This window comes from Leptodactylus fuscus, chromosome 1 (genome assembly GCF_031893055.1).
Source record: "Leptodactylus fuscus isolate aLepFus1 chromosome 1, aLepFus1.hap2, whole genome shotgun sequence".
NCBI classification, from domain to species: Eukaryota; Metazoa; Chordata; class Amphibia; order Anura; family Leptodactylidae; genus Leptodactylus; species Leptodactylus fuscus.
This window is the reverse complement of record NC_134265.1, coordinates 281,884,850-281,911,860: the sequence shown is the minus strand read 5'-3', so window position 1 is coordinate 281,911,860 and position 27,011 is coordinate 281,884,850. Positions and strand designations below refer to the sequence as shown.

Below are 27,011 nucleotides of genomic sequence, written 5' to 3'. Positions count from 1 at the left end.
CAAACTCCTACTCACCGCAGCTGTAAGGAGGAATAGGGGCCTCAGGACTCCCAATCTATTGCTCCTTGTTATCCTTTGCATGGGTTATAACAAAGAATACTAAATGCCATTTCTACATGAAGAGATAGGCTATTTTAAAGAATCTTTTGCAACAGTTAGTGGAACAGCTAGTGGACTGGAATATATTATAAGATAGACAGACAGACAGACAGACAGACAGACAGACAGATAGATAGATAGAGATAAAATTAAACTAGTAAAATAAGTTAGAAGCAAGGTTTAAGATTCAATAGTGCAAGAATGCTACAAATCAGTATATCTGGGCGGTTGCAGGTTATGTAAATGCAAATTATGACTGTTTGCGCAACATAAAACTTCACACGTAGCAGCACATATCCTGTTGTGTCTCACTGCTAAGATACCATACATTCAAAATATTTATCACTTGAGTTCAAAGAATCTGCCTGCTAAGCTGCTATTTCTGCACAGAGAATGTCTGCTCCTTAGCTAGGAAGTCGTTCATTTCCTGGTAGAACCACACTGCCCTCTTATGTGTAATATTCAGGACAAAGACAGCTCTGAGCTCCCAGGTAATAATGGACATTTTTCAGCCAGTGTACTAGCTCACATAAACACAACCAGCAGCACCTTACAGGTAAAGCATGAAAAGCAAATGTATATGTATAATGTATATGTAGATTACTTAAGTCGAGAAGCAATTGCAACCAGAGGTGTCACATGAAGCTCCCAGGCCCCAGTGCAAAATCTGTACTAGGACCCCAAACTATAATTTAGCATTTATAATACTAGTCTTCTCTTTTTGGGAAGACACATCTTATAGGTTCTAAGGCTCCTAGGCCCTGGTGCAACACCCCCTTACAGGTTACACCCTTAAAGTGAATTAAACCATTTTATCTACTTTGAAATTTCAGTTTTCCGCTAAAACCCTCCAGACTATAGAGCTATGACTAAGGGGCAGTAAGGTCTTAAAACGCTTCAGCCAGAATGCAGTGACAGCGGTTTTTATATCACCTTTTTGTTTTTTTGTATGTTCTCCAACTTTTTGATGTATTTTTTTAAGGAATAAATTAAAAGCTAAATTTTAAAGTAACAGACAAGTGTTGCGGATCTTCTACTCTTCTCCATGTGAATTGTGATTACTACAGCTTTCTTGAGCTCAGGAAGCAAAGGATCGTGCACCTTGGTCTGCTGAACAGTGAGCCAAACTTCAATACCATATTTTGTCTATTTTTGAACTATAGAATATAGTTTATGCAAGATTATTGTCTATGAATGAGATTTGCCTATTAACTAGTTCATTATGGTGCATACAAAAAAAAAAGTCAGCTTTTTTCTGCCTCTCATTCATTTCAATGCGCATTAAAAGGCCAAGACCCTCTTTTTTTCCTTCTTGTCAAAAAAATGAGCCAGAGGAAAAAATCTGTCTGACTCTTACTACAATGAATGGGAGAGCTAGGGGTCGCACCATGGGTGTGCCAGATATATCATTATTTATGTCAGAAAAATGAAGAGATGTGCACTTTGTTATAAATGAAGTGTATACTCCACTGGCACAGGGGGTATGAAGACTGGCAGAAATGATTATAGAAATCCATCTACACCTATGAACTATAGATTAAGATATAGATTTAATCTAAGTATTGATTCAATTCCAGGTTCATGACCCGGCAGAGGGCAAATCTTATGATAAATGAAGTACACATTCCGCCGGCACAGGGATAATGAAGACTTGCATTGAAAATCTCCCCCTAAGTCTTTCTGTCATCATACTAAGTACTATGGAACAAGCACTGAGTACTGTATTCAGGTGTCCTGAATAAAGATGGGAAAGAATATAGCAAAAACATACTTCTGGGTGACTTATAGTTTAGGCATTTACTTTCCATACTTTCCTTATAACAATATGTCCCTTGTCTAGTCTGTTAGCCCTGGGCCATTGCCAGTAATGAAATATTTTTCTTCTACCAATGAAAATTGGTTTCCTGGCCCTCCCTTATGTTGCAGTGTCACCTCACTTGACTTTTAATTTGTAGTGTGCTGTACACCTCTGGCAAGTAACTGGTATCAGAGCAAAAAACCTACTATACTACTGACATGAAATATAAACTACAGTAAATAATGGAGTATAATAAAGTGTAATACGGTGAGCTGAATTTAATGATGTTAACAGAGGACATCTCCATATTTGTGTAATGATTTCACTTGTCTATTTCGCATCTAGAAGAGACAGAGAATGTGTGAAAGTAAAGCCACAGCAGAAAGAACAAGCTGGAGTCTTTATCATTCAATGTAAGCTCCTAGTTGTAGCCAGAAGCAAAAGCCATACTGCATAACCACAATGTGCCTTTATATAGACTCTGCTACTCATACTATAAGTACAGTGAGAGTTGTCAGACTAGAATAACTAAGGTTCAGATATTACAGAATGCTGGTGCTACTCGCCTGCACTCACACATCTATAGTTATATTACCTTCAGCAGTGGCATAACTAGGAATGGCGGGGCCCCATGGCAAACTTTTGACACCCCCCCCCCCCCCCGACCGACACCGAAGACCTCGACCGACCCCCTCCTACGCATTCCTGCGCGTTCTATTATGCCCCATAGTGGCCCCTGCACACAGTATTATCCCCAATAGTGGCCCCTGCACACAGTATTATCCCCCATAGTGGCCCCTGCACACAGTATTATCCCCCATAGTGGCCCCTGCACACAGTATTATCCCCTATAGTGGCCCCTGCACACAGTATTATGTCCCTTAGTAGCCCCTGCACACAGTATTATGTCCCATAGTGGCCCCTGCACACAGTATTATGTCCCTCAGTGGCCCCTGCACACAGTATTATAGCCCATAGTGGCCCCTGCACACAGTATTATAGCCCATAGTGGCCCCTGCACACAGTATTATGTCCCTCAGTGGCCCCTGCACACAGTATTATGTCCCTTAGTGGCCCCTGCACACAGTATTATGTCCCTTAGTGGCCCCTGCACACAGTATTATAGCCCATAGTGGACACCCATAAACAATTATTATACTCTGGAGTCTTTTCAGACCCCAGAGTATAATAATCGGAGACCCGGGGGAATAAAAACATTACTGTTACTTACCTGTCCCCCGGTTCCTACACTGTCTTCTCTGCTGCCGTCCTTCTTCTATGACGTCGGACGTCACATGACCCGGGATGCAGGCCAGGTTCATGTGACGTCAGAAAGAACGTCAGGAAGGAGGCCTGGCAGGATCATGGCGAGGTAAGTAACAGTGTTTTTTATGTTTCTTACCTCTCCCAGGCCTCCGATCATTATACTCAGGGGTCCGAAAAGACCCCCTCCCCTCCCCCCCGAGTATAATGATAGCAGCGGTAGTGGCTGTCACCGGGCGCCTAATGTCCCGTGCCCTGTGGCAGCTGCCTCTGCTGCTATGGCGGTAGTTACACCACTGACCTTCAGCTATATAACAGCCCTTATGCACCACATAGTCCTCAACAAACATCACAGAAGTGAGATTACAGGCAGGATTGATCTATACTTAATAGGTCTCAAAGAAAGGAGTACTAATAAGACTTAACTTTTATTACATAAATGATAAAATACACATATTTAACCCCCTAGAATTTGTAGACCAGACCTCGGCGATGAGGCACTCTTGTCTATATGGACACCAATCACAAATTAGTGATTAGTATTAGAATAATTAGTCAATGGGTGTCAGTTTAAAAAAACCTGACTGTTCAAAAGGATCCAATCACTCACACACAATTTTTTTAAGGTACCACGTCGGAATAGCCTTAAGAAAGGCTATTCTACTCCTATCTTAAAGTATTGTAAGCGGCCATTTTCTCGTGGCCTGTGGGCATGCGCATTCTGCTCTGCCCAAGGCCTAGAAGTTGTAAGCCACTGCCGGAAGAAGAGGACACTGCTGACGAAGATGGAGGCGGCGCTGGAGAGAGTTCTCTCTCAGCATTGGGGACACCCGCAGTTCTGCATGAGCGCTGGGGCCCGCCCCCAGTGCTGCGAGAGAGCTAATTTGCATACTGAGAAGAACCAGGATTGTAGGCGAACGGTGGCGCGGAGAAGACGACCAAAGGTAGGAGAAGAATAGCCTTTCTTAAGGCTATTCCAACGTGGTACCTAGAAAATATTGTGTGTGAGTGATAGGATTCCTTTAAGTCCGTTTGTGTCCATTTTTGACACTTTGAAATCAGTACTTCAAAAACTGATTTCGATCGGATTTGCCGAACGCAGATGTGAACTGGGCCTAGGACAGCTTTGTTAATGGGTGTCGGGCAAATACAATACCAAACCAGCCACAGTGTATTTTTCATGACATACAAAAAGGAGAGACACTGAGCGCTGATATGGTGTAGTATTTCATATAGTGAGATGAAGTGAGACTTACAAAGAGTGGCCTCTTACTTTCTAATGTTGTAATAAGTCACCACAACAGCATATAATGAGTCCAAGAATGGTAGCAGCAGCTTCCCCCTTAACGCTAACCAGGGTTGCATGATAATCAGTGCAAGGAACCTTCAGGGTACTGGACCAATCAGGTAGGGAGGGCTTATGGGTAAAGCGTGCACAAATCCAATCTTTGTCAAGAGTTCTTCAATAACTTTATTAAGTACCAATCAACGCGTTTTGGGCTGGGCCCTATTGGATAGGCTACAAGCCAGATTTAATTGCACTTGAGAAAGGGCCCAGCCCAAAACGTGTTGTACTTGGTACTCAAAGTTATTAAAGAACTCTTGAGAAAGATTAGATTTATGCGTGCTTTACCCATAGTCCTCCCTAACCAATTGGTCCAGTACCCTGAAGGTTCCTTGCAGTGTGTAATAGTACGGCGCTGCCGGGAAGGACTTCCTGCATGGTGCGCACCATGCCCTGCGGTTGTGAGCCTTAACATACAGCTGACACTGCCCTGTAACACCCACGGTCAGAACCGGGTCCGATCGCATGACCGCCGGCATCTCAGGAGTTTCAGTATGTTTGCGGTCCAAACGGCACCCCATGCGACGGTTTCGGGGGGTGCCAGTGTTGCTAATGTGCAGTCCGGGGTCTGATCAGTGACCCCGGGTCTGTCCCATCACTTCCCCCTCCACGTACCTGGTTGATCCTGCCAAAATGGAAGTTGTCAGCCCCGTGCAGACACTGCAATACATGTGTATTGTAGCGTACATCTAGTTAAGCAGCGATCAGCAGATCACTGCTTCAATCCCCCATGGCTACAGAAAAAACCTGAACAATAAATTTAAAACATTATTTAACCCGAACGGCGAACGACAAAAAAAAAAAGGCATAAAAACTACCCAAAATAATGATTATTCACCACTTTTGCCTTACAAAATGTTCAATAAAAAGCAATCAAATGATCAGATGAAAACCAAAATGGCACTAATAAAAAGCAGAGGTCATCCCACAAAAAATAAGCCCTCAACCAGCTCTGCCAACAGAAAAATAAAAATGTTATGCCTTTCAGAAGATGGCGATGCAATTGATTTTTTCCCTAAATTGAATTTTAATTCTCCACAAATAGCAACGCATTAAAAAATAATATAAATGAGGTACCGCCGTAATCGTACCGACCCGCTGAATAAAGGTAACATGTTACTTATGCTGTACACTGCACGGGAAAAAAAAAAAATGCTAAAAAGGATTGCCAGTATTGAGGTTTTCTTTTACATCCCACCCAGAAAGAGTTAATAAAATGTAGTCAATAAGTTACAGGCACCCCAAAATGGTGACATTGAAAGGTACATTTCATGCCGCAAACACCAAGTCCTCATATGGCCACGTTGCCAGAAAATAAAAATAAAAATCTAGCTTGTACAATGTGAAGACAAAAACCCCAAAAGTCGCCAAATCATTAGGACATAAGTTGCTGCGACTAGAAGGAAATGTATAAGCGGTGCAAGTGTTTTCAGGGGATACCCCATATTTAGAGCTTATGAGAGAGAAGACACCAGCGCTGATCCCCCAGAATGCTCCTCTTCCCCGTCCATGTCATAGGAGCTAGTGGGAAAATAGAATGGGATTTGGTGTACCCAATTTACTCCGCACAGCTTACATATTCACTTCGGGGTTACTAATGCTCACTACATCACTTGATAAATTCTTTGAAGGGTGCATTTTTCAAAATGGGGTCACTTTCTAGAGATTTCCACTGTTTTGACTCCTCTAGGGCTTTGTAAATGCGACATGGTTCCTGAAACTGATCACAGCCAGATCTGCCTTCTAAAAGCTCCTTGGCGTGCCTTCCCTTCTGCGTCTCATGGTGCGTCCATATATTAACCCCTTGTGAATGTGCAAATTCTAGGGCTAAATGAAAATATTAGTAAAATAAAATCAAATGTGCATGCCCACAGGCCATGAGAAAATGGCCGCTTACAATACTGTGCAAGCGGCCATTTTGGGCATGAGCAGTCTACTCTGCCCAAGGCCCGAGGCCTAGAAGTTACAAGCCATCCCGGAAGAAGAGGCTGAAGATGTGCTGCTGAAGAAGTGGAGGCAGCGCTGGAGAGATTTCTGTCGCAACATTGGGGACGCCCCCAGTGCTGTCTGAGCGCTGGGGCCCACCCCCAGTGCTGCGAAAGAACTCATTTACATACCAACAAGAACCCGGGATTGTAGGCGAACAGGGGCGCGGAGAAGACGACAAAAGGTAGGAGACGAACAGCCTTTCTTAAGGTTATTCCGACGTGGTACCTACAAAAAATTGTGTCTGAATGATAGGATCCCTTTAATAACATGGTAGAAGGGAAGAGCGAAAGATAACATTGGGTAGATGAAGGAGAAATTAAGAGGACATAGAGGGGAAGGATGACAAAATCAGTGGAGTAGTAAAAATGGCTCCACAGGAATCTCATTTACTGATGAGCTCTATTGTTATGTTTCAATTCAGCGATCAGATTTTCCATGCTGCGTATGCTTAGGATCTCTTTAAGCCAAGACAGTAGAGGGGGGGAGGCATCGGGGATTTTCACAATCTAGGGATAACAGATCTTGCCGCTACCAATAGGAAACCTACAAACCTGTGGGTATGCTTCTGAAACTTACGCAAAAAGATAGAAGCAGGGGAGCAGGATCATCTGCCAAGTCAATGCAATGCAGGCAGTCAGTTCAGACTGTCTGAATAATACGATGGACCTCCGACCAAAAGGGACATAGGAGTGTACATCCCCACCAATGTGCCCTGGTCGAGGTTTCACCTCTAGCATCAGTCCAAAGTGGAGGGTTAATTCTCATGAAGAACAAAGGGGACTCTGTACCATCTAGACAGGATCTTAGACTTTGTCTCCGAGATGATAAGTTTTTAGCATGAAAGTACTCTGACTTGCACTGAAATAAATACCACCATTTTCTGAGAAATAAATGATAGAGCAATTCAGTCCCTGACATTTATGACAAGTGCATCCCCACTTGAAAGACTGAAATTGTCAGTAGATCCTTATGGAACCTGCCTACAAATTTCTAATGTGTACAGCCAGTTTTAGAAGCCAATGTACCAACTCATGGCAACTTAACAGAGAGGTGGCATGCAGGTGCAGTTATTTTAATTTACTTCTATGGGGATGCCAAAACCATATGAGCTCATCTACATAGCTGTTTTTGGAACTTCCATATAAATGAATGGAGAGAAATGCACAGCCATGGCCAGTTATTAAAAACTGCAAGAACCTTCCTGAAAAACATGAAGGAAAAAAAAGGTGGTGGGAGGGTGTCTGTTTTCAAACCTGAAAAAAACAGGAGGAAATAAATGCATTTAATAGAACATTACCTGACTAAATAGAGAAGAACTGCAGACAACAATGTAATACAAAGAAGAAAAACAAGTTACAGTATACTGGCAGGCAACCTTTTTTCTTGATATCTTGGCAAAGGTTGTTCACATGAGATATTTGGATCTCTTAAAAGTATCTGAAATTGTGCCACACAACACAGTGAAACACTAAATAAGTGGTGTAGTTGTTGTCTATCAATCATCCATTTAAAATGGATAGGAGAAAAAAAAACAAGCTTACATAGACTTTGTAACGTCAGAACTAAAATACAGCACAAAAGGGAGTCTACCACTTTCACAACACAGTGAAACACTAAATAAGTGGTGTAGTTGTTGTCTATCAATCACTATATATATATATAGACAATGCACATGAAAACATTACAAAATCTTCTATGTACGCAATAGAAAAAACAAACAAAAAACGGATTTAAGATCATTCTATGCATTTCAATAGTCTCTGCAGTCTGCCCTACCCGTTATAAAACTGAAGACAAAGACATTTCTGCAGATGTTTCTGCTACATGTAATCGCCACATTAGGATTATAGGTAACTGCATACACAACTCACACATAAAATCAATGTACCTTTTCATGGTTTTCAATAAGTATTTCAACAACAATGTTCTGAAACTTCAGGTCCATGATGGCTGCTACTGTTTCTTCTTGAGGCCTCATCAATGTTGGACCAAATACCACTCCTAAATTAGCTACAGTCATCAAATTCTTCTTAGCATTTGCAGAAACACTGAAGAAAGACCAAAAAGGGACAATGATGCAAAGGGCAGAGTTTGGAGATTTTGCATCACATTCTGAGGTTACATTTACATCTGTGTCTGAGTCTTCGGCTATGAGTCTGGCAGAAACCCGGGCAATACCGGCTTATAGTCAATGGGTTTCTCAGGATCTGTTGCTATCCATCATTTGTTGGATCATCTTTTTAGTACTTTTGGTCAGGCGATGGAGCAGATTGAACAGATAGAACACTGCAAGTGTAAATGTAATATAACACAGAGAAACTGGGTAACATGTCTTGTTTCATTAACGGTTACATATTTTATACTATTGCGACATTCCTTACCTTTAAACAGAATGGTAAAAACAAACATAAGTTTACTTTTTCTGCCATTTAAAATGGATAGGAGAAAAAAAAAAAAAAAAAAACAAGCTTACATAGACTTTGTAACTTCAGAACTAAAATACAGCACAAAAGGAGTCTACCACTTACTCCAAGCATATTCAGCTGCCACCACTATGTTACAGAGCCCATTACAGTGACAGATAGCATACTTTTTTGTGTATTTTAGATCTGGAGGAAAATAATTCTGAAATCTTATGTAAACGAGGCAGCTGGTGCACTGGGGGCAGAACTTCAGCCCCGGGGGCATTGCTCATGTTGCTCAATTGTTACTAAAGACAAGAACAACACATCATAACACAGTCGGAAATAAATGATAGTAGTGCCCAAGAGGAGCAGTGTTAATAGGAGAGCGTGCGCTCGCACAGCATAGCCACTGATCAAGATGTACGCTCACCTTCTGTAGTTGTGATGAGTCACAACTACTACACAAGCATCAAGATAAACCAGTATCATAGGCAGCTTTGAAACAGAAACAGAACCTGTCTCTACATTTTTGTCTGAAAAAAATATGGTAGAGTATACAGATGCTTGGACAAAAGGCCAAGGGTTATGTCCCCTAAGATACAAACAACTAAGCTTAGCTTGTAACTGGCGAGTAAGTATCACATAACAAATACAGGCCCATTATATTATGGACTATTTCAGGCATAATTTAAATTGTTATACAGACCGCTTACAAACCCTTTTTTGTCCTAGATCTTCACAACTTTCCCCCCCTATGGCTTAAGGTTAATGTTTATAAAGCTATGTTTCTAGATAGCGTAAGAAATACCGGTTTGGCACAGTCGTGTACAGTCTTTGAACATGGGCGACTTTGACAGCTACATTTACTACAATGCCTTCACACATCAGAAGCAGTAATAAATATGGAGAAATAGCCACTTACTTTGCCAGATGTTTAATGAGAAGATGCAACATTTCTTTATTTTTCTCTGGAAGTTTGTAAACTAAAAAATGAACTGCGTTCACTCGAGACTCGGGACTTCCACTTTCTGTGGAGGTAAGAAAGAAAAATTATAAGCTACTATTCCAGCTACCAAGCACATATGAGCTGATCCGCTATGCCTTGTTCACCATACTCAGGTATTCAAGCTATGAAAAAGGCCACAAAGCAGATTTCTTGCACATAAACTTTTTCATTTCTGCGCCTTGAAGACATCAGCCCTAATTATCATTAAATTTAAACAGAATGATGTGGAAATGTATGCCGGCAAGATTTCTGTTTAGGCACATGGACCCCAGAAGTTGAGCCTACTTTATGACAAAGCATGCAAACTCTGTTTTTTTTCCCATCACCATAAAACCTACAGATGCTGGGCACCTACTACTATGTGATCAAAAGTATCCAGACACCCCCAAAAACATACGTTTTTCATATTAGATGCATTGTGCTGCCACCTACTGCCAGGTACTCCATATCAGCGACCTCAGTAGACATTAGACATCGTGAGAGAGCAGAATGGGGCGCTCCACGGAACTCACGGACTTCGAACGTGGTCAGGGGATTGGGTGCCACACATCACGCAGGTCAATGCCAAACGACGCCTCGCTTGGTGTAACAGAACAGGCCTACATTAATGTTTTAAACACCTTCTTGCTTCCCACTGTTGAATTGCAATTCGGGGATGGCCATTGCATCTTTCAACATGATCGAGCACCTGTTCATACAGCACGGCCTGTGGCGGAGTGGTTACACAACAATAACATCTCTGTAATGGACTGGTCTGCGCAGAGTCCTGACTTGAATCCTATACAACACCTTTGGGATGTTTTGGAATGCCGAATTCGTGCCAAGCCTCACCGACCTACATCGATACCTCTCCTCAGAGCAGCACTCCATGAAGAATGGGCTGCCATTCCCCAAGAAACTTTCCAGCACCTGATTGAACATATGCCTGCAAGAGTGGAAGCTGTCATCAAGGCTAAGGGTGGGCCAACACCATATTGAATTCCAGCATTACCAATGGAGGGCACCACGAACTTACAAGTCATTTTCAGCCAGGTGTCCGGATACTTTTGATCACATAGTGTATGCGTGACTAGATCACACAAACTGAATTGTGTATGACTCTCAAAGAGTGAAGATTACTTTTTTCTCAAAATCTAATTGATTCCATTGGCCGAGATGGCGAGTGACATATGGTGAATGCAGTTAAAGGGGTGATCCTATTACAGACAGACTGAAAAGGGACTCAGTCAATCCTTTCTCCTGTGTCTGTAAAGAGACAGCTCCTTTAAGTGTTTTTCCTTCTTTGTTCAGTGCTAGTCCATCTCTGAACTCCACACGTATGACAGTCTGGTTTCCAGGAATATATATCCTGGCAAGAGATTAGTGTAGGAGGAGTAGCTGTCCACAGAGCTGAAGGTGGGATTTTAATAATGCAAGGTATATTTGGAATACAATTTCATGCTAATGTGGGCATAGTAGAGTTTCCCTTTAAAAGGGTGACTCCCTTCTTAGACCTTTATGCCACATCCAATGGATATGCAATACATGCCTAATAGATATGAGTCCAGGCTGAACACTAGTAAAGTGGAAGGGGCTGTCAGACCCAGTTTCTGGAAATGGGAGTTGCAGATGTGGAACCCATATCCATCACGTATGTAAGCATCTCTCAAAATGTAATGCCCACATACTTTGTGAATAAGCAAGCATTACATGATTAAATTTTTTTTTTTACATCAGTAATGTTGGCAACACAAATACATAAAAGGTCTGAACCTAGTACATGAGCCACCAACTGGATACTGTTACTAAATACAAATGTGACACGACACATATATATATATATATATATATATATATATATATATATATATATATATATATATATATATATATATATATATTGCTAGTTAAGCTGCACTGCACAGTGTGTACATAAAATAATGCAGGTGGGTTGCTGAAAGCTGCAAAATAAGAAAGGCTGGAAGATAAATCAAATACTGGTTCAGACATAAAACTCATTATTCTATTCACGTCACCTTCCTTCCTCGTTCTGCTGAAATCTATCCAGGTCAATAAGCAACATAATTTGATTATTAAAATGCCCAAGGAACTAAGAAAATATGTAAAACGTGTTAAAACAATATTTATTGCACAGACAACTTTGAAGCATCTACAAAGCTTACGGTAAAGTATCTAAGTCACAAATTCAGGTTTCAGCTTCTTTGACAAGAAATGGAATCACAAAGCTATTTAGTGCCAACTACTGGGGTGCTAAAGGATTACTGCTGGAAGTCTATCAGGGACCAGCACCAGCTCTCATTTGGATACTGTAAACGTCTAGACTACCAACATCAGCATATATCTGCTGGCTACCATACAACATAGACATAGATCATGTGTTATAGCCTCCAACTAGTGACTAATGTATAAAATACCAATGACTCAAACTGTGGTTCAGTGGTTAACATTGCTGCCTTACAGCGCTGGGCATATGGATTGAAAAAAAACATCTGCATGGAGTTTGGGAGTTCACAGAACCCAGAGGAAACTCACTCAAAAACTGAACACAACGTCATATTGATGGGTTAATTGTCTTTCTATGGGCCCTAGTGTTTATGCATCTATCTGAGATATGGAAACTAAATTGTGAGCCACAGAGCGAACCCTCCTCTGTTCATGCTCCTGCATTACCCTAGAGGATATGACATTGTATCGGACTGTAACTTTATATGTCCAGGAATCAGCTGAACATTAAACGACACTGGTGACTGCTCATACAGCTTTATTTATGTGTAATGACAGTAACCTCTATCACAAAATCAGCTGGACCACTGTATAAGCAATGCTACCTCCTATGCCATCCTCGTCTACCTCAGATTGTAAGCTCTCGTGAGCAGGGGCACTCAGTCTCATTGTGTGAAATAATTATTTCTTTGTCTGCACTTGAACCCTACAATTTGTAGAGACACACACACACATACACACACACTACAAAAGGCAGTTCACACTGGACACACAAGAAATGCCTCTCAGCCAATTGCTGGCTATGATGGGTCTTGTGCCCATTTAGTGTAAATCGTGTAGCTAGCCACAACAGGATGCCGAAGCAGTACACCGGCATCCCATCACAGCATACCGTTCCTGATTAGACCCGAATGAATAGGCCTAATCAGAAGCAAGTCTCGAGCCGCAGAGTACACGTGAAGATAGGGCATGTTGCTTTTTTTTTTTTTCGCCAGCTGAAAAAAAATCGCTAGTGGGGAAAAACTTCTAGAGACTCCCATTGAAATTAATGTGAGGCGGTTTTGCAGGCAGATTTTGAGGTGGATTCTGCGTCAAAATCCACCTGCAAAGAACTCTGTGTGAACATACCCTTATTGTGTGTCAATGGGCCAGACCTGGCCAGCTTTTAAATGGTAGCAATGGGGGACTAAATAGGAAAGATCCTATGCTTTACCCTTTTATTCTGGTCCCTTTAGCAAAATAAAAATTTTGTCGCCAAACAACCCCTTAAAGTTGTATTAAGTTGTATAATAGTGGTATCTGATTTTATTCTTGGCTCTCTGTCTTGTAAGGCAGCTCAGCCCATTTCAAGTAGAAAGTACTGGACACAGCCCAATAACAGGTACGGATAAAAAAAAATGAAATTAAATCTTTTATTTTTTTTTTTCCTTTAAACTAATCCTTGACAATACCTTTAATTTTCTTTTTTTTTTTTTTTTTTTTTTGAGAATATGAAATTGATGGCCTATCCTTAAGAACAACTGGCTGAAGTGGTCAGGTCCCCTTTAGGGCTGGTTCACAAGGAGTTTTTTGCAGGCGGATTTTGAGGTGGAACCCACCTCAAAATCCGCCCGTCAAAAAGGCTCCCATTGACTTCAATGGTAGCCGCTTGCTTTGTTTTTCCGCTAGCTAGCGGAAAAAAGAAGTGATATGCCCAATCTTGCCACGGATTCCATGACTGAATTAGCTGCAGCGTCCACGGTTCGAGACTCACTCCCAATTAGGCCCATTCATTTGGGCCTAATCAGGAGTGGGATGCTGTTACGGAATGCCGATGCACTGTTGCGGCTAGCCGTGCGAAGGGTTCACACAGCGGAAATTCTTTCCCCCGAGTGAATATACCATTACTGTTGTAGTTGCAATGCCAGGTACTCCAGTTCTGCCTCACTCAAGTGAATGGACCTGAGGTGCAACACCTGGCACAACACTATAAAATGTACAGTGTTGTGTCAGATAAAGAATGAAGAGGATGTGATCCTTTATATTAGCGTATTGGTGCAAGTACTGGAAAGGAGATCCTAATTGGTCTCATAGTAATAACCTATCCCAAGCATAAAACCCAGCCAAGCTATTTCCATCAGGTATGTTTCAGAGTGAGGAATATTAGTTTTTCTCGTTCATAGTGTCACAATGTATTTGAAATGTTCTCAGAGATTTGTACAGTATATTTGCAAGTCCAATATTCTATGGAGTCTCTCATTATTATATATTATATTTATTATTATCCTATTACTAAGTAATTTTTCCTTATGCCCTGTGGGGCATTTGTTTCTTGGTAATACCTAGCCACAAACCATCATACTTTGTGGAGTAAAAACGTATTTTGTTAGAATGCACCTGCAAATCTGCGTGACTCGGAACAGACACACAGCGGGTTATACAATGCTATAACCAAGTACTATGTGTTGGTCATTTTACTGGCTGAAATAAAGCAAGATGTCTCCAACAGATACATACAGGCACCATGCTTTTACATCTATTTTGTATTTCCTATGGTGGAAAATTTGAGATATACTTTTATTCTGATAACTTGCTAAATTAAATTTAACAAAAACTAAACGAATGGGGTCTGGGGAAGGGAAACACAGCCCAAAAATGTACTGCAAAAAATTCACTTTCAATGAAGCTGGAAAAATATATGAGGAGAAACACTCATGTCCCTTTCATAAGGATTACTAGCACGGGCTTCAGAAAAATTCCTCCGGCTAGTAATGTGTTCACACGTCGTAACTTGAAATAGAAGCAAAGTCCAGCAAATCCTTTTAAATAAAATCCTTGTTTTATTGGGTCAATACATTAAAAAGCAATCGTTGGGATGGTTTCAGAAAGGGATGGTATATCCCATAGTAATAAATCAAGCTACTGGCTGACGCGTTTCAAAAGGAAATCCTTTCTTAGTCATTAGCTATGACTAAGAAAGGATTTCCTTTCGAAACGCGTCAGCCATTAGCTTGATTTACTACTATGGGATATACCATCTCTGTCTGAAACATCCCAATGATTGCTTTTTAATGTATTGACTCAATAAAAGAAGGATTTTATTTTAAAAGGATCTGCTGGACTTCGCTTCTATTTCAAATTAAATTTAAGGCCTTTAAAAGGTTTGCACACTTTTCACTGTGTTCAGGCAATAAAGAGTTGGGTATGTTGGATTTCTCACCAGTGTCCATATTTGTAGGGCTGTCTGTCTGGCTCCATACACATCTGATTCTAGCAACATTTAAAACACACACAAGAAAAAAAATAAGCGCTTGTTTACGCAAAAGCTGTATCTCCAGTACCATACCCACGTATACTTTGGCTAAAGGTACATGTTTATTTCAGTACAGAGATGGGGATCAGCTGATGTTGGATGCCATAGTGTCAGAAACAACATAATAAAATCCAAAAAGTCGCTGCTCTCAAACTGCAAATGTTGGGGGACAGTAAGACAGCCCCATACACATTAAATTATTGGGCAATTCCATTAATATTGGTAAGTATTCACAGTTTCATCTCATGTGAATGGCCTTAGACCCTTCATATAGAAGGCTGTGCAACATAACTACAATCCTATATCTTCAAGAGTCAGACTCTTTCATATACTTCGTCCAAAAATTGGCACCAGCACTGATGGCTTACTCCTGCACCACAGAAGGACAATTTTGGTGTAAAGAAATTCTCAGATTCTCAGTTGTCAGAAAAGAACCGGTAGCTCTTTTGAAGCATTTTTGTAAAAGGTAACTTATCAGAATGATTTTCCCACTATAATTGGGTCTCTCACCTCTTGTCCAATGCTATAGTTTAATGTCTGAGCACTACCTCCATCCTTAGCTAAAATAACTTTTATACAATATATAAATTAATGTTTTAAAGTCAAAGAGATGGAAAAGCTAGCAAATAGTCGAGCTCGCCATGCCCCACCTTCCCTATTCCTGTGATGTCACTGCTGCAGTCTGATGAAACTCTGCTCCTGTTCCACGGAAGTGAAGGTCAGCCCTGCACCTGGGCCAAGGAAATAGTGACGTATCTCAGCTAGGCATGCACGCACGCACGCACAGGTGCAACAATGAGCTGAAGCTGGGGTCGTACACCCTGCATCAGTGCTGAACTCACTTCTATGGAACAGGTGCAGGGTTTCATCACAGGAAGAGGGGACACTCATTGTAGCAGAAGGGAGGGAGAGCTTGACTTTATATGCTAGCTCTCCACCACTTGATTTTAAAACCCTAATTTACATATTGAATTGCAGTGGTTTACCAAGGATGTAATCATCCCGAACTTTTGGAGAAGTTCTAGGAATAACGATACATTTGTATACAATCTTCTCATTTTGGCATGTTATTTACGAACTTCTTCCATTGTCCCATGGTCAGGAGTTTATCTCCCACCCACTGAATTGCTATAGCCTTACTAGCGTAAAACAGGGACTCCCTTACTAAGATATGGGTATGATGCATCCAAGTCAACTCCTCTTCAAGGCCCAATAAGCAGATTGTCGGAGTAGCTGGCACCAGAGTCAAAACAACCTTCTCTCCAATGCTGGGGTAAGCCATACTATGTACCAAAAGTCAGCATGTGGACTGGCATACCTTCCTACTTATTTAGTAGAAATAAGTTTCATAGTTACAGTAGAAAGCACAGATCCTTTCTAAGGAATAATAACATGTAGAAAAGTTCCTCTATCTTGTCCTGTGATCAGTGGAGGAAGTATAGGGGTAGAGATGACAGCAAGATTCTCTTATTGATGAAGCTATAATATTCAGTCTAGTATCAATGGAAGGCTAAAATTATGATCTTTAATATGAGACAAGTAGTAGACCTAATATCATAACCATGGCATGGGTCTGACATTTTACATTAGTTGTTGGCAGTGAAAATCTTAAAGAGAAGTTTGCAGGCTTTCATAATTCAGTGAACAGATCAAACTTTAGTTCTGAAAAATTATACAAGGCTGTAACAACTGCATCACTTGGAAGTATCCTGGTCTCTCTCACCAATGGCCATCATGGAACTTCTACTGCTACATGTCTAAAGGCAGCCACCCTAGTGATCAGCTAATCAAAAGGGTTACATTGTAAGAATTTTCTTCTGTATGCTACTTACATGAAATATTTATTCTCACATGACCATGGACTACTGAATATATAGATATACACACCAAAACCCATTTTACAGGGGCTTTATCTGCTTATTTGTATGGATTGTTGATAAGGAACAAACAGAAAATAAAGAAAGTGGATATTTACTGGCAGGATTGATGAACTGTTCATGCAGCTCGTATGTCATCAGTGGTTCTGGCAGGCTCCTGAAATACAAGGACAGCTCAAAGTTAAAACAAACCCTGTCAGGCTATTTTAATATATACTGGTTATGTAACATTTCTAAGTATTAACTTAGTACACTATTAGTACATTTATGACTCCGTGCGCCCATTCACCTTACATGTCCATCATCTTGCACAAAGTTACACAGACCACGAATTATAGAAATCTAAAGTTGTTATACCAGAACTCTTGACAACAATTGATTTAATAGAGAAGTTTTTTGGAAAAAACAGAAAGCCAACTTAATATATACACCTTCAGGATAGGTCATCAATATCAGATTGGTGAAAGTCTAACACCCAACACTCCCATTGATCCACTTCTCTCAGCAGCAGACAATGGAGTAAGAAACAGACAGCAATATTCTTTATGTAGTGGTTAAAACAGGCGGAGCTAATCTGCAATGACTTAGTTAACTAAACAGCCACTAAACAGAACAGAGCTGTCGGGCTCCTGCCCCATAGTGTGTTTAACCACTAGGGTTTTTGAAATTGACCTACGGTCAGGTTAGGCCATCAGTAATTTTTATCCCGATATACCCCTTGTGTATGCACATCTATGAAGCCACCAAATGATGTAACATATACAAAGCTGATATAAGCTATGTTGTTCTAATACCATCTACATTACTCTAGTGAACACATTGGTGAAGTCTATAATCCTACACAACACAATGAAAAGGCCCTATAGAATGCATTAACTCTTTGGTCACTAGAGATATATTATCCTATATACTTGTTAGGGCTTGTTCACATCTGCACCCCGGTCTCTGTTTTGGAGGTTTCTGTTTCCTGCCCGAAACTGGACAGGAGACGGAAACCTGCAGTCATTTTTCAAACCCATTCATTTGAATGAGTTTGGAAAGTGTCCGGCCGTGAGCGCCTGTGAGCATTTTCTGATCTCCGTGGCAAAAACCATTATTTTTTTTTAACCGGACACAAAGTCAGGACATGCAGGGCTTTGTGCCCGGTTAAAAAAAAACAAACTGGTTTCTCTGCGGAAAGCAGAAAATGCTCACCAGCGCTCACGGCCGGACACGGTCTGCCAGGTTTCCGTCTTCTGTCGGCAGAAGACAGAAACCTGAAAACGTAGATCGGGCACTGGTGTGAACCGAGCCTTACTAATTTTAGGAAACAAAAAAGGGGGAGAGACACCGGGAGCACTAAGTGTAGTATTTAAGCTAAATGGAATAGAGGTATCTTAGACACAGTTGTAATACCAGATGGCCTCTCTCCTTATGGGGTTGTGTTAGTCACAACACCTATTGATGCACATAGATTTTGAGTTGAGGGTGGCAGCGGTTCAATCTGCTGACACCGAAGATTGGAGAAAACAATGGAGGACATCAAAAAGGACTTAAGTCCACAGACAGGGAATCCGCGCTCGCTGGTACGTGGAAGAAAGGCCAGGTTGACAATCCAAATGGACAGAAAACTTTTTTATTGGAGTGATATGAAACAAAAGCACAACGCGTTTCGGGCCACCTAAAAGCCCGTTTCAAGTGCAAAGTGACCGAAACTGCGGGAACAGAGTTCGTAAGGCCAGCATAGTTCACCTGTTCAATGTCAGAGCTGTCCCCACAGAATGGGGACAGCTCTTCACGACTGGTTGTGAAGGCGGCCATGTGATTGGCATTCTGTGGGGACAGCTCTGACATTGAAAGGGCGAACTATGCTGGCCTTACGGACTCAGTTCCTGCAGTTTCGGTCACTTTGCACTTGAAAGCTGTTTCCATCTATTTAGCTGTCTATGTAGACAAGAGGGAGCAAATGCCATATTACAACAGCAATTAGAAAAGAATATGTTGTGGTGACACATTACCTTTAAGTATGATAACTTGCTACAGTTACTTAAAGGGGTTTTCCCAGAGAAACAAGTTATAACTTGCTGATTAATGGGGTGTGATCAATCAGACCTCTACTTATCAGGAGCATGTGGGACTTTTATCTCCAGTTTTAATGGATCAATGGTTGGGCAGTGCGATTACTGTGCCATTCATTTGAATGGAAGAGCTGGATATAGCCAAACATTGTATTTTGGAAGAAAGTTTCCTACAGTACATCTGTATTGTATTTCAGGTCAGCTAAATTGCCTTGAAAAGGTATGACCTACAATACCAGACACAATTCATGGACTGATATTAATGTGTTTCTTTAAAAAAAAAAATAAAAAAAAAAATATATATATATATATATATATATATATATATATATATATATATATATATATATATACATACACCGTATTTTACGGACTATAAGGCGCACTGGACTATAAGGCGCATTGCCCATGAGCGCCTTATAGTCCGTCTCGGTTCATATATAAGGCGCACCGGACTATAAGGCGCAGTCCGGTGCGCATTATATGTTATTGAAAGCGGCGGCACGCAGACTTTGCCAGCGGCCGCTTAACCCCCCGCGTGCCAGCCGCTTCTATTGGAAGCGCTCGGCAGGCGAGGAGGGACTCTATCAGCAAAATCATGCTGATAGAGCCCAACCGTAAAAGTTATATTAAACTTCCCCCCCCCCCCCCCGTTTTAACATAAAACCCTGAAACAGAATGTGAAACTTACCGAGCGGTGCAGGGTGGGCGGGCATTCGGGCCTCCTCTTCCTCCGATGTTCCGTCCTCCTCCTCCGGCGCTCGCGAACTGATAATAGCCTGGGCGCATGCGCAGTAGCCGTAGTAGAAGCATTATGATATTGCGCATGCGCCCAGGCCATTATCAGTTAGCGAGCGCCGGAGGAAGTGGTCAGGACATCGGAGGAAGAGGAAGCCTGAATGCCCGCCCGCCTACCCTGCACCGCTCGGTAAGTTTCACGTTCTGTTTCAGGGTTCTGTTTCACGCCGGCGTGACAGCAGGGCTGCCGGGCACTTTCCATTCATTTCTATGGGAGTCGGCATGTGAGCGCTCCCCATAGAAATGAATGGACTGCTTTTTTCCATTCATTTCTATGGGGAGCGATCGCATGCCGGCTCCCATAGAAATGAATGGGAAGTGTCCGGCAGCCCTGCTGTAACGCCGCGAGTACGGCTGTGATACACACCGGCGTTCCGTAGTGTGAATGCACCCTTACTGTGCCTTTTATGTATGTATGGAAGCGGCACGCAGACTTTGCCGCCGCTTCCATCCATATATAAGGCGCACTTACGATTTCTGAGGAAATCGTAGGTTTTTATGTGCGCCTTATAGTCCGGAAAATACGGTATATATATTTTAATAATAATAATAATAATAATAATAATAATAATTTTTTTAAAATCCCGGACAAACTATTTAAGTGTTTGAAAACAAGGCCTTGGTCCCATTTTGTAAGCAAATGTAAGGTAGGATGACAGACCTTGGAGAGTAACCCAGAACCAATAAATGAATGTTAATGAAGCATCATTCAGGTGAAGAAACAATGGTATTTCTATAAAGATGAAATAAGTCATATATACATTATATTACTTATACACAATGTACATACACGTTTATTATATAATTCTAAGATGGCTACAAAAAAGGGAACTCTAACTCCTTATATATAGGGAAATGCAAACAGGAATAATAAATTAGCTGTGGAAATATTTATTAAGGAGCTGCTCTTGACTTTCAGATATCCACTGTACTACAGTAAGTGAATATTATAACTTTCCTTCACCTAGTTCAGAGGATCAGTGGTAATCCTTGGTTCCTGTTACCAACTATCATACAAATTGAGAAATACAACAGAGGTCAAAAATCAATAGAGGCCATTCATAAACAAGGTGTCCAAAGAGGCACAGCAACATCTCCAAGGCCTATTTTATGGTAGTACCAATATTTATTCCAGCATGGTATATGCACAAAAAAGGCAATAGTGCACTGACCTTAAATACTGTTTTAAAGCACTGGTGATGGTCTTGACTTCCCATTCTCCTGAGGAGCTCAAATCAACATCACAGCCAGTCTTCACATCTCCAGGGAGAGAACAAACACATTCATCATTTACATATAAGACTACTAATGAGTAAATGTAAAGAATACAAAACAGTGTCCAAGACACGTCCAACAACGGCTTTATTTTCTGTTTAAATTCATTTACAGTATGTAACTTTTATAATAATTTTCAAGTAGAGAGATTTTAATAGGTTAATTGAAATTTTATATTTTTGTAACAAAATTTAAACAGTCACTAATATTTTGACAAACTTTGAATACATCAACAGTGCAAATAAATGTAAGAAACTTTATAATATATTTTATAAGAAAAAAAATGTTTCTTTCTGTACATTTCGAGCTCTTCCCCTCTCCTCCTACATGTCGTTTCCCTGCCTGCTAACCAGGCCACCATAAAGGATATCATGGCTGGGTTTCTGACAAGTGCCAGACCATAGAGTGATCCTACATTCATGGTTGTATACATTGACAACCGATTATGACAATAGACTGTGAACAGTCAAAATAATTAGAGCAAGTCTTTAAAACCCTGCAAAATTTTTAGTTATTTCCATAAATGTTTAACTATTAGTTGCCTACAGATTTAAGTATGGTTATGTTTGTAGGTATACTCCTTTAATTTTTAGTAATTTGCAAAAACTGTTAAAGGGGTATTCCCATAACTCTTGTTCAGCATCCAGGCTCTGTGCTCTCTTCACTTCCTGGATTTCTCAGCACATTGGTGGGCAGGATTTCACTTGCTCTGCTATGTTTGCAGTTAGTAATGAGGGATTGGTTGTAAATGCATTACCACAGTATGAAGCTGATGTAGCAGAGCTGGATTTGAGTCCGCTTGCATTACATACAGAGGTAAAGGACTCCTTATCTCAGCCCTTATCAGCCAAATTCAATTAAACTGGCTGATAAGTGGAAAAGCTGAAGATAGACAGCACAGTAATCCCGAAGCTCTCACCTCCCCCCTCCCCTATCTGAGGAGCTCTGTTGCTTGTCAGCCCCTCCCTCCCCCTCTGAGAGCAGGCAGCTACTTAGCTTGGGAACTGAGCAGGTAAGCCCAGTGGCCACAGAAACGCAGTGTCAACAATGAAGTAAATAAATTAAAGATATCGGCCAAACAAAGCAGTTTTGATAAAGCAAACTAGCAGTATAGATAGGATGCTTTTCATGGGACAACCCCTTTAACATCTACAAAACCAAATAGGATGTTGTTCATAGGAAAAGTCATACAATTGTATGATCTTTTATTGCATTTCATGCATTTTATGCACTGGTTGTAAATTTATTTGTAATACAGCCCTAGGACACTTTGTCCTGTGTTTTTGTGTCTATTCCGGCATTTCCATCTTATCCTGCTGTAGTCTCTTGTTTTTGATATCTATTTTGTAATTTATGTCAATAAATTTATATTTATTTTACTTTTCTGGAGTGACTTTATTTTAATATATTTATTATAATAGGTTGGTTTCGTTTTTTTGATTGGTTTCTTGATGCTGTTACTTCCTCAACTTTTTGTTTGCATTCAAGTGCGTTCTTTGATGGAAAAGTCATACAATGACCAGAAATAATGTAATTTCTCATGTACACACTAAGTACTATTAAATCAATCAATTTGCTATTTTAAAGATAAACAATTATATACAATTCGTCAGTTGTAAAAATTGTGCCCCAAGTCAGATATATCCCATGTAGGCTCCTAATATTCACTGTAGGCAATAGTACATAATACATTTGTTTGCCCACATTACAGATTGCTTCTGTCCCCAGTACATGTACATTCCCTATTTACACAAGATGATGTGCTGCCATCCAGGAGTGGATGTAACAGAAGGTAAAGTATAAGAGCTTCCTTTAGAATTTCCTTGCCTTGCCTGTTGAAACCACTCTTGGCTCTCGCTCAAAAAACCACAGCAAAATTTGCAACAGCAATAAAAAGCTGCTTTTCTGCAACGTGGGGCATCAGCCTTAAGAACATGCAATTTACACTTGCAGTAAAGAATAACGTGTTACTGTGCATTTCACTTGTAAGCACTGATTAAAAACTGCATGCAGTTATTAAGGCTGGGTTCACGCTTTGCTTTCCTAACATCAATAAGTGGCTGTTTATTTTAACTGCAGTAATGAGTGACATGTTACAGAGCAGCACATTCTTACTATGCTAAGCATTACTGCAATTAAAAAAGCACCATGTGAACCTAGCCTAGGTGGAAAAAAAACAAGGTGTAAATCCAGCTTTAGTGAATTCACAAATTACGCAGAGAGAACTTTTTATAGTAAATCACTGTTATGTTCATACTTTTGACAAAAAGTTTCGAGTAAGTCACAACACACACAATAATTAAAATTCCAACGTGTGAATAGGGGTTTTAGTATATCTTATTATAACCTACACATAATACATCCAAAATACACATAATAAACTGGTGATATTTTGACAAAATGTAAAATGACAAGTAACACATGGCTACACATATATAAATCTAACAATGCAGCTAAGCTGCCTAGGACTGTACATATCAGAATAAACCTAAGTGAATCTATCAATAATTTAGAGATGCTATATAACTTTTTTCTCCAGTTGAAGCATAGAAATAGAGGGCAGAAAGCGGAAATATTAGTCAAAGTCATGTTGATGGCTATAAATAATATACCAGGTCTAATGTTGATGTTTAATCATTACGAGTCAAGTGAGTGTTTCTAACAATTACAGGAGGACTCTTAGATGCAGCATAGAATTGATTGCAGCGTGTGATATACAAACAATTTGTCATTCTCATAATGTCCAGGGTAATGAAATGAATTCACTCTCTGGTTTCCTCCAGTCTCCCGTGCCAAAGAACACAGTGTTATCAGCACAGATGGAGCACGCATGGACCTGGAGCACAGCCTGCTTGTAACAAGCTTCTCAGAATACCAATGAATCCCTCAAAGTCAGACCTGCGCTGACAAAATATAGCTTAGGACATACCAAAACCAGGTAGACAGAGGGGAAGCAGAACTCAAATTGTTCTTTAGCTGTTACTTTATCTCTGTTCCAAGATCCTTTAGAGAGAAAGGAATTGTTTGGGATCAAGAGGGAAAAAAAAAAAAAAACAGAAACAGGGCAAGGGTGGGAAATTGTATAAAATAATACAAAAAAAAACAATACTTACCCATCAGATCCTTTCACGTTCCAGCACTGCCACACTGGTGCTTCACATCGATGTCCCTTTACTGCACTGCAAGCCTAACGTCACATTGAAGGTGACTGCAGCAGCCCAATAGTTACATGTTCAGGGTTTTAGAAGCAGTTTTTGAAGCCAAATCCAGGTATGAGTCATGAAGGGACTGAAAGTATAGAGAAAAGATGCTGCTTCATATCACTGCATTCCTGGTAAGGACTTAAAAACTGCATCTTAAAACCTGAATGTATATCAGTGATTTGAGGGAGTGGCCATGTATCAATATAATCTCAGTCCTGCAACGCAGCAAATAACAGCCAGTGAGGAGCACTGAAGGGGCAGCGCTGTAATGGCAGGAGATCAGACAGCCTGGCCAACTCTAGTTCTTTGCAACCTTTAACAGGCACCACTGCATTCATTCTAGTTGGAATATTTTCCCAAGCGCCATCATTCCCAAACAATCAGTACAGTTAGGGTTCTTTTCCAGGCATAACAAGTGATGAACTAACCTTAAGTTAGATCATCAATTGAAAATCAGCAGGGATGGAACATTCCTGAGCCCCTGCCGATCAGCTGTTAGAAGAGGCCACAGTAATCGTATTCCCTGCGGCCTCTTACAAGCACAGCACTGTACGGTGGTACAAGGTCTGCACTTGGTATCAAACCTCAGGCTATCCAGTCTATCACAAACCCTGTGAATTGGAAGTGGCATTCATTATTCGCTGTACTTTCTGTTGTCACCTTCGAAAAAATGATAATGATAATATTTCTATAAATGAAAGAAACCTAATATCTAAATGTTGGCTGCTACACTACCCTCTACCACAGCTGCAAATCTTAGCTTTGTATCTCCTACAATATAGTCATGAGCAACCAATATGAGACATGTGTAATATAGATTACAATAGGAATTTGACAATTTCACTGTGAGTATAGAATAAACTACTAAAGAATAGTAAGATTAAAATGGTGGCATACCCATTAATAAACTCAGTAGTCTCTGGACCTTTGAACTCACCCCCACAACCCTGTACAATCCTTGGTCATTAATACCTGCAAGAAAGAAAGAAAACCAGTTTATACGAAGAAGAAAACACCAAGATTAGATTAAGGCTATAGCCGCACGTTGCAGAAACGCAGCTTTTTTTGTTGCAGAATTTGTTGCGATTTTTTGAGCCAAAGCCAAGAATGGCTACAAAAGGGAATGGTAAATATATAGGAAGTTCTTACACTTCTCCCTTCTGCTCAATCCACTTCTGGCTTTGTCTCAAAAAACTACAATAAAAAAAACCCTACGTTTCCACAACGTGGAGCCTTAGCCTAAAGGGAACCTGTCATATTGGGAGGAGAAACTGAGCAGATTCATAGAAATAGTGATACGGAATAAAGTTATTTTTCAGTTATTTCAGGCCTGGTTCACATCTGCGTTCAGTATTCCGTTTGGGAAGTCCGCTTAGGGAACGTAATACCGAACGCATTAAAAAGTGGTAAGCAATAAAAGTACACAGACTCCATTAACTATAATGGGGTCTGTGTGTTTTCCACATCGTTTCCGCACGAATAATGAGGAGAGAAAAGTACTTCAAGAACTACTTTCCTCTCCACATGATTTGTGCAGACACCACACGGAAAATACACAGACCCCATTATAGTCTATGGAGTCCATGTGCTTTCATTACTTACCGCTTTTTAATACTTTTTAATAAATTCGGTAGTCCATTTGGGGGTCCACAAGCAGACTCCCTGAATGGAATACCAAATGCAGATGTGAACCAGGCCTCAAGTGGGAGGTCCTAGTCAGTGAACTACAACTATTTTTGTAAACATACATAGGTCAGTCATTGACTCTCTCCACCAACTACACCTACTGGAGGGATTTAAATCAATAAAATGTACTAAAACCTTCCCACTAAACTATCAATCTGCTCAGTTCCTCTTGCTATAGTATTTGCTGATAGATTGCACTGCATTTTGCATTTGATAGCTTTCCTATAACCTTTGTGCAACTAATCTTGTTCTTATCAGACCTAGTACACCTAACTCTAAGAAGTGACATCTTCAACCTTTAAGCTATAATATCTTTGTATTAAACTACCCAGAAGAATATTAGGGTACTTTTACATATGGGGAGAAAAAAAAATTACACAGGCATGAACACGTCTACGCTCATTGACTAAAATAAATAAACATATTCAGATGGAAATGTCGGATTGCTGTAAAACCTGGTGTGGTCCGGGTCTTGACACAATAGGGTATAAAAGTGCTTGCCTCATAGCCCTGTTAAAGTTCTCACAAATGCTACTTTTGGGTAGTATACTTCTAAATGAGAGATCACCGACTGCTAGACATATCTCTGCAACGTACTCAAAGACATTTTGCCCAGTTGACAGACTTTGAGAGGGTAAATATCAGTTAACTAAGAGAATTAAGATGGTCATTATGGTGAACTGGGGAATCCACAA

General features: G+C 40.6%; 1 protein-coding gene across 2 annotated transcripts in view; it reads right to left on the bottom strand.

Moving 5' to 3' along the window:
- Nucleotides 1-27,011, bottom strand: part of ARHGAP10 (Rho GTPase activating protein 10) — a 168,459-nt gene that overhangs the window by 61,789 nt on the left and 79,659 nt on the right. For both annotated transcript variants that reach the window (XM_075288192.1, XM_075288199.1), the window contains exons 14-18: nucleotides 25,528-25,602; nucleotides 21,325-21,412; nucleotides 17,396-17,454; nucleotides 9,822-9,927; nucleotides 8,383-8,542 (exon numbers count right to left, since the gene is read on the bottom strand). In XM_075288192.1, coding sequence (XP_075144293.1) covers nucleotides 8,383-8,542; nucleotides 9,822-9,927; nucleotides 17,396-17,454; nucleotides 21,325-21,412; nucleotides 25,528-25,602 — 488 coding nt within the window. The remainder of the gene's footprint in view (nucleotides 1-8,382; nucleotides 8,543-9,821; nucleotides 9,928-17,395; nucleotides 17,455-21,324; nucleotides 21,413-25,527; nucleotides 25,603-27,011) is intronic.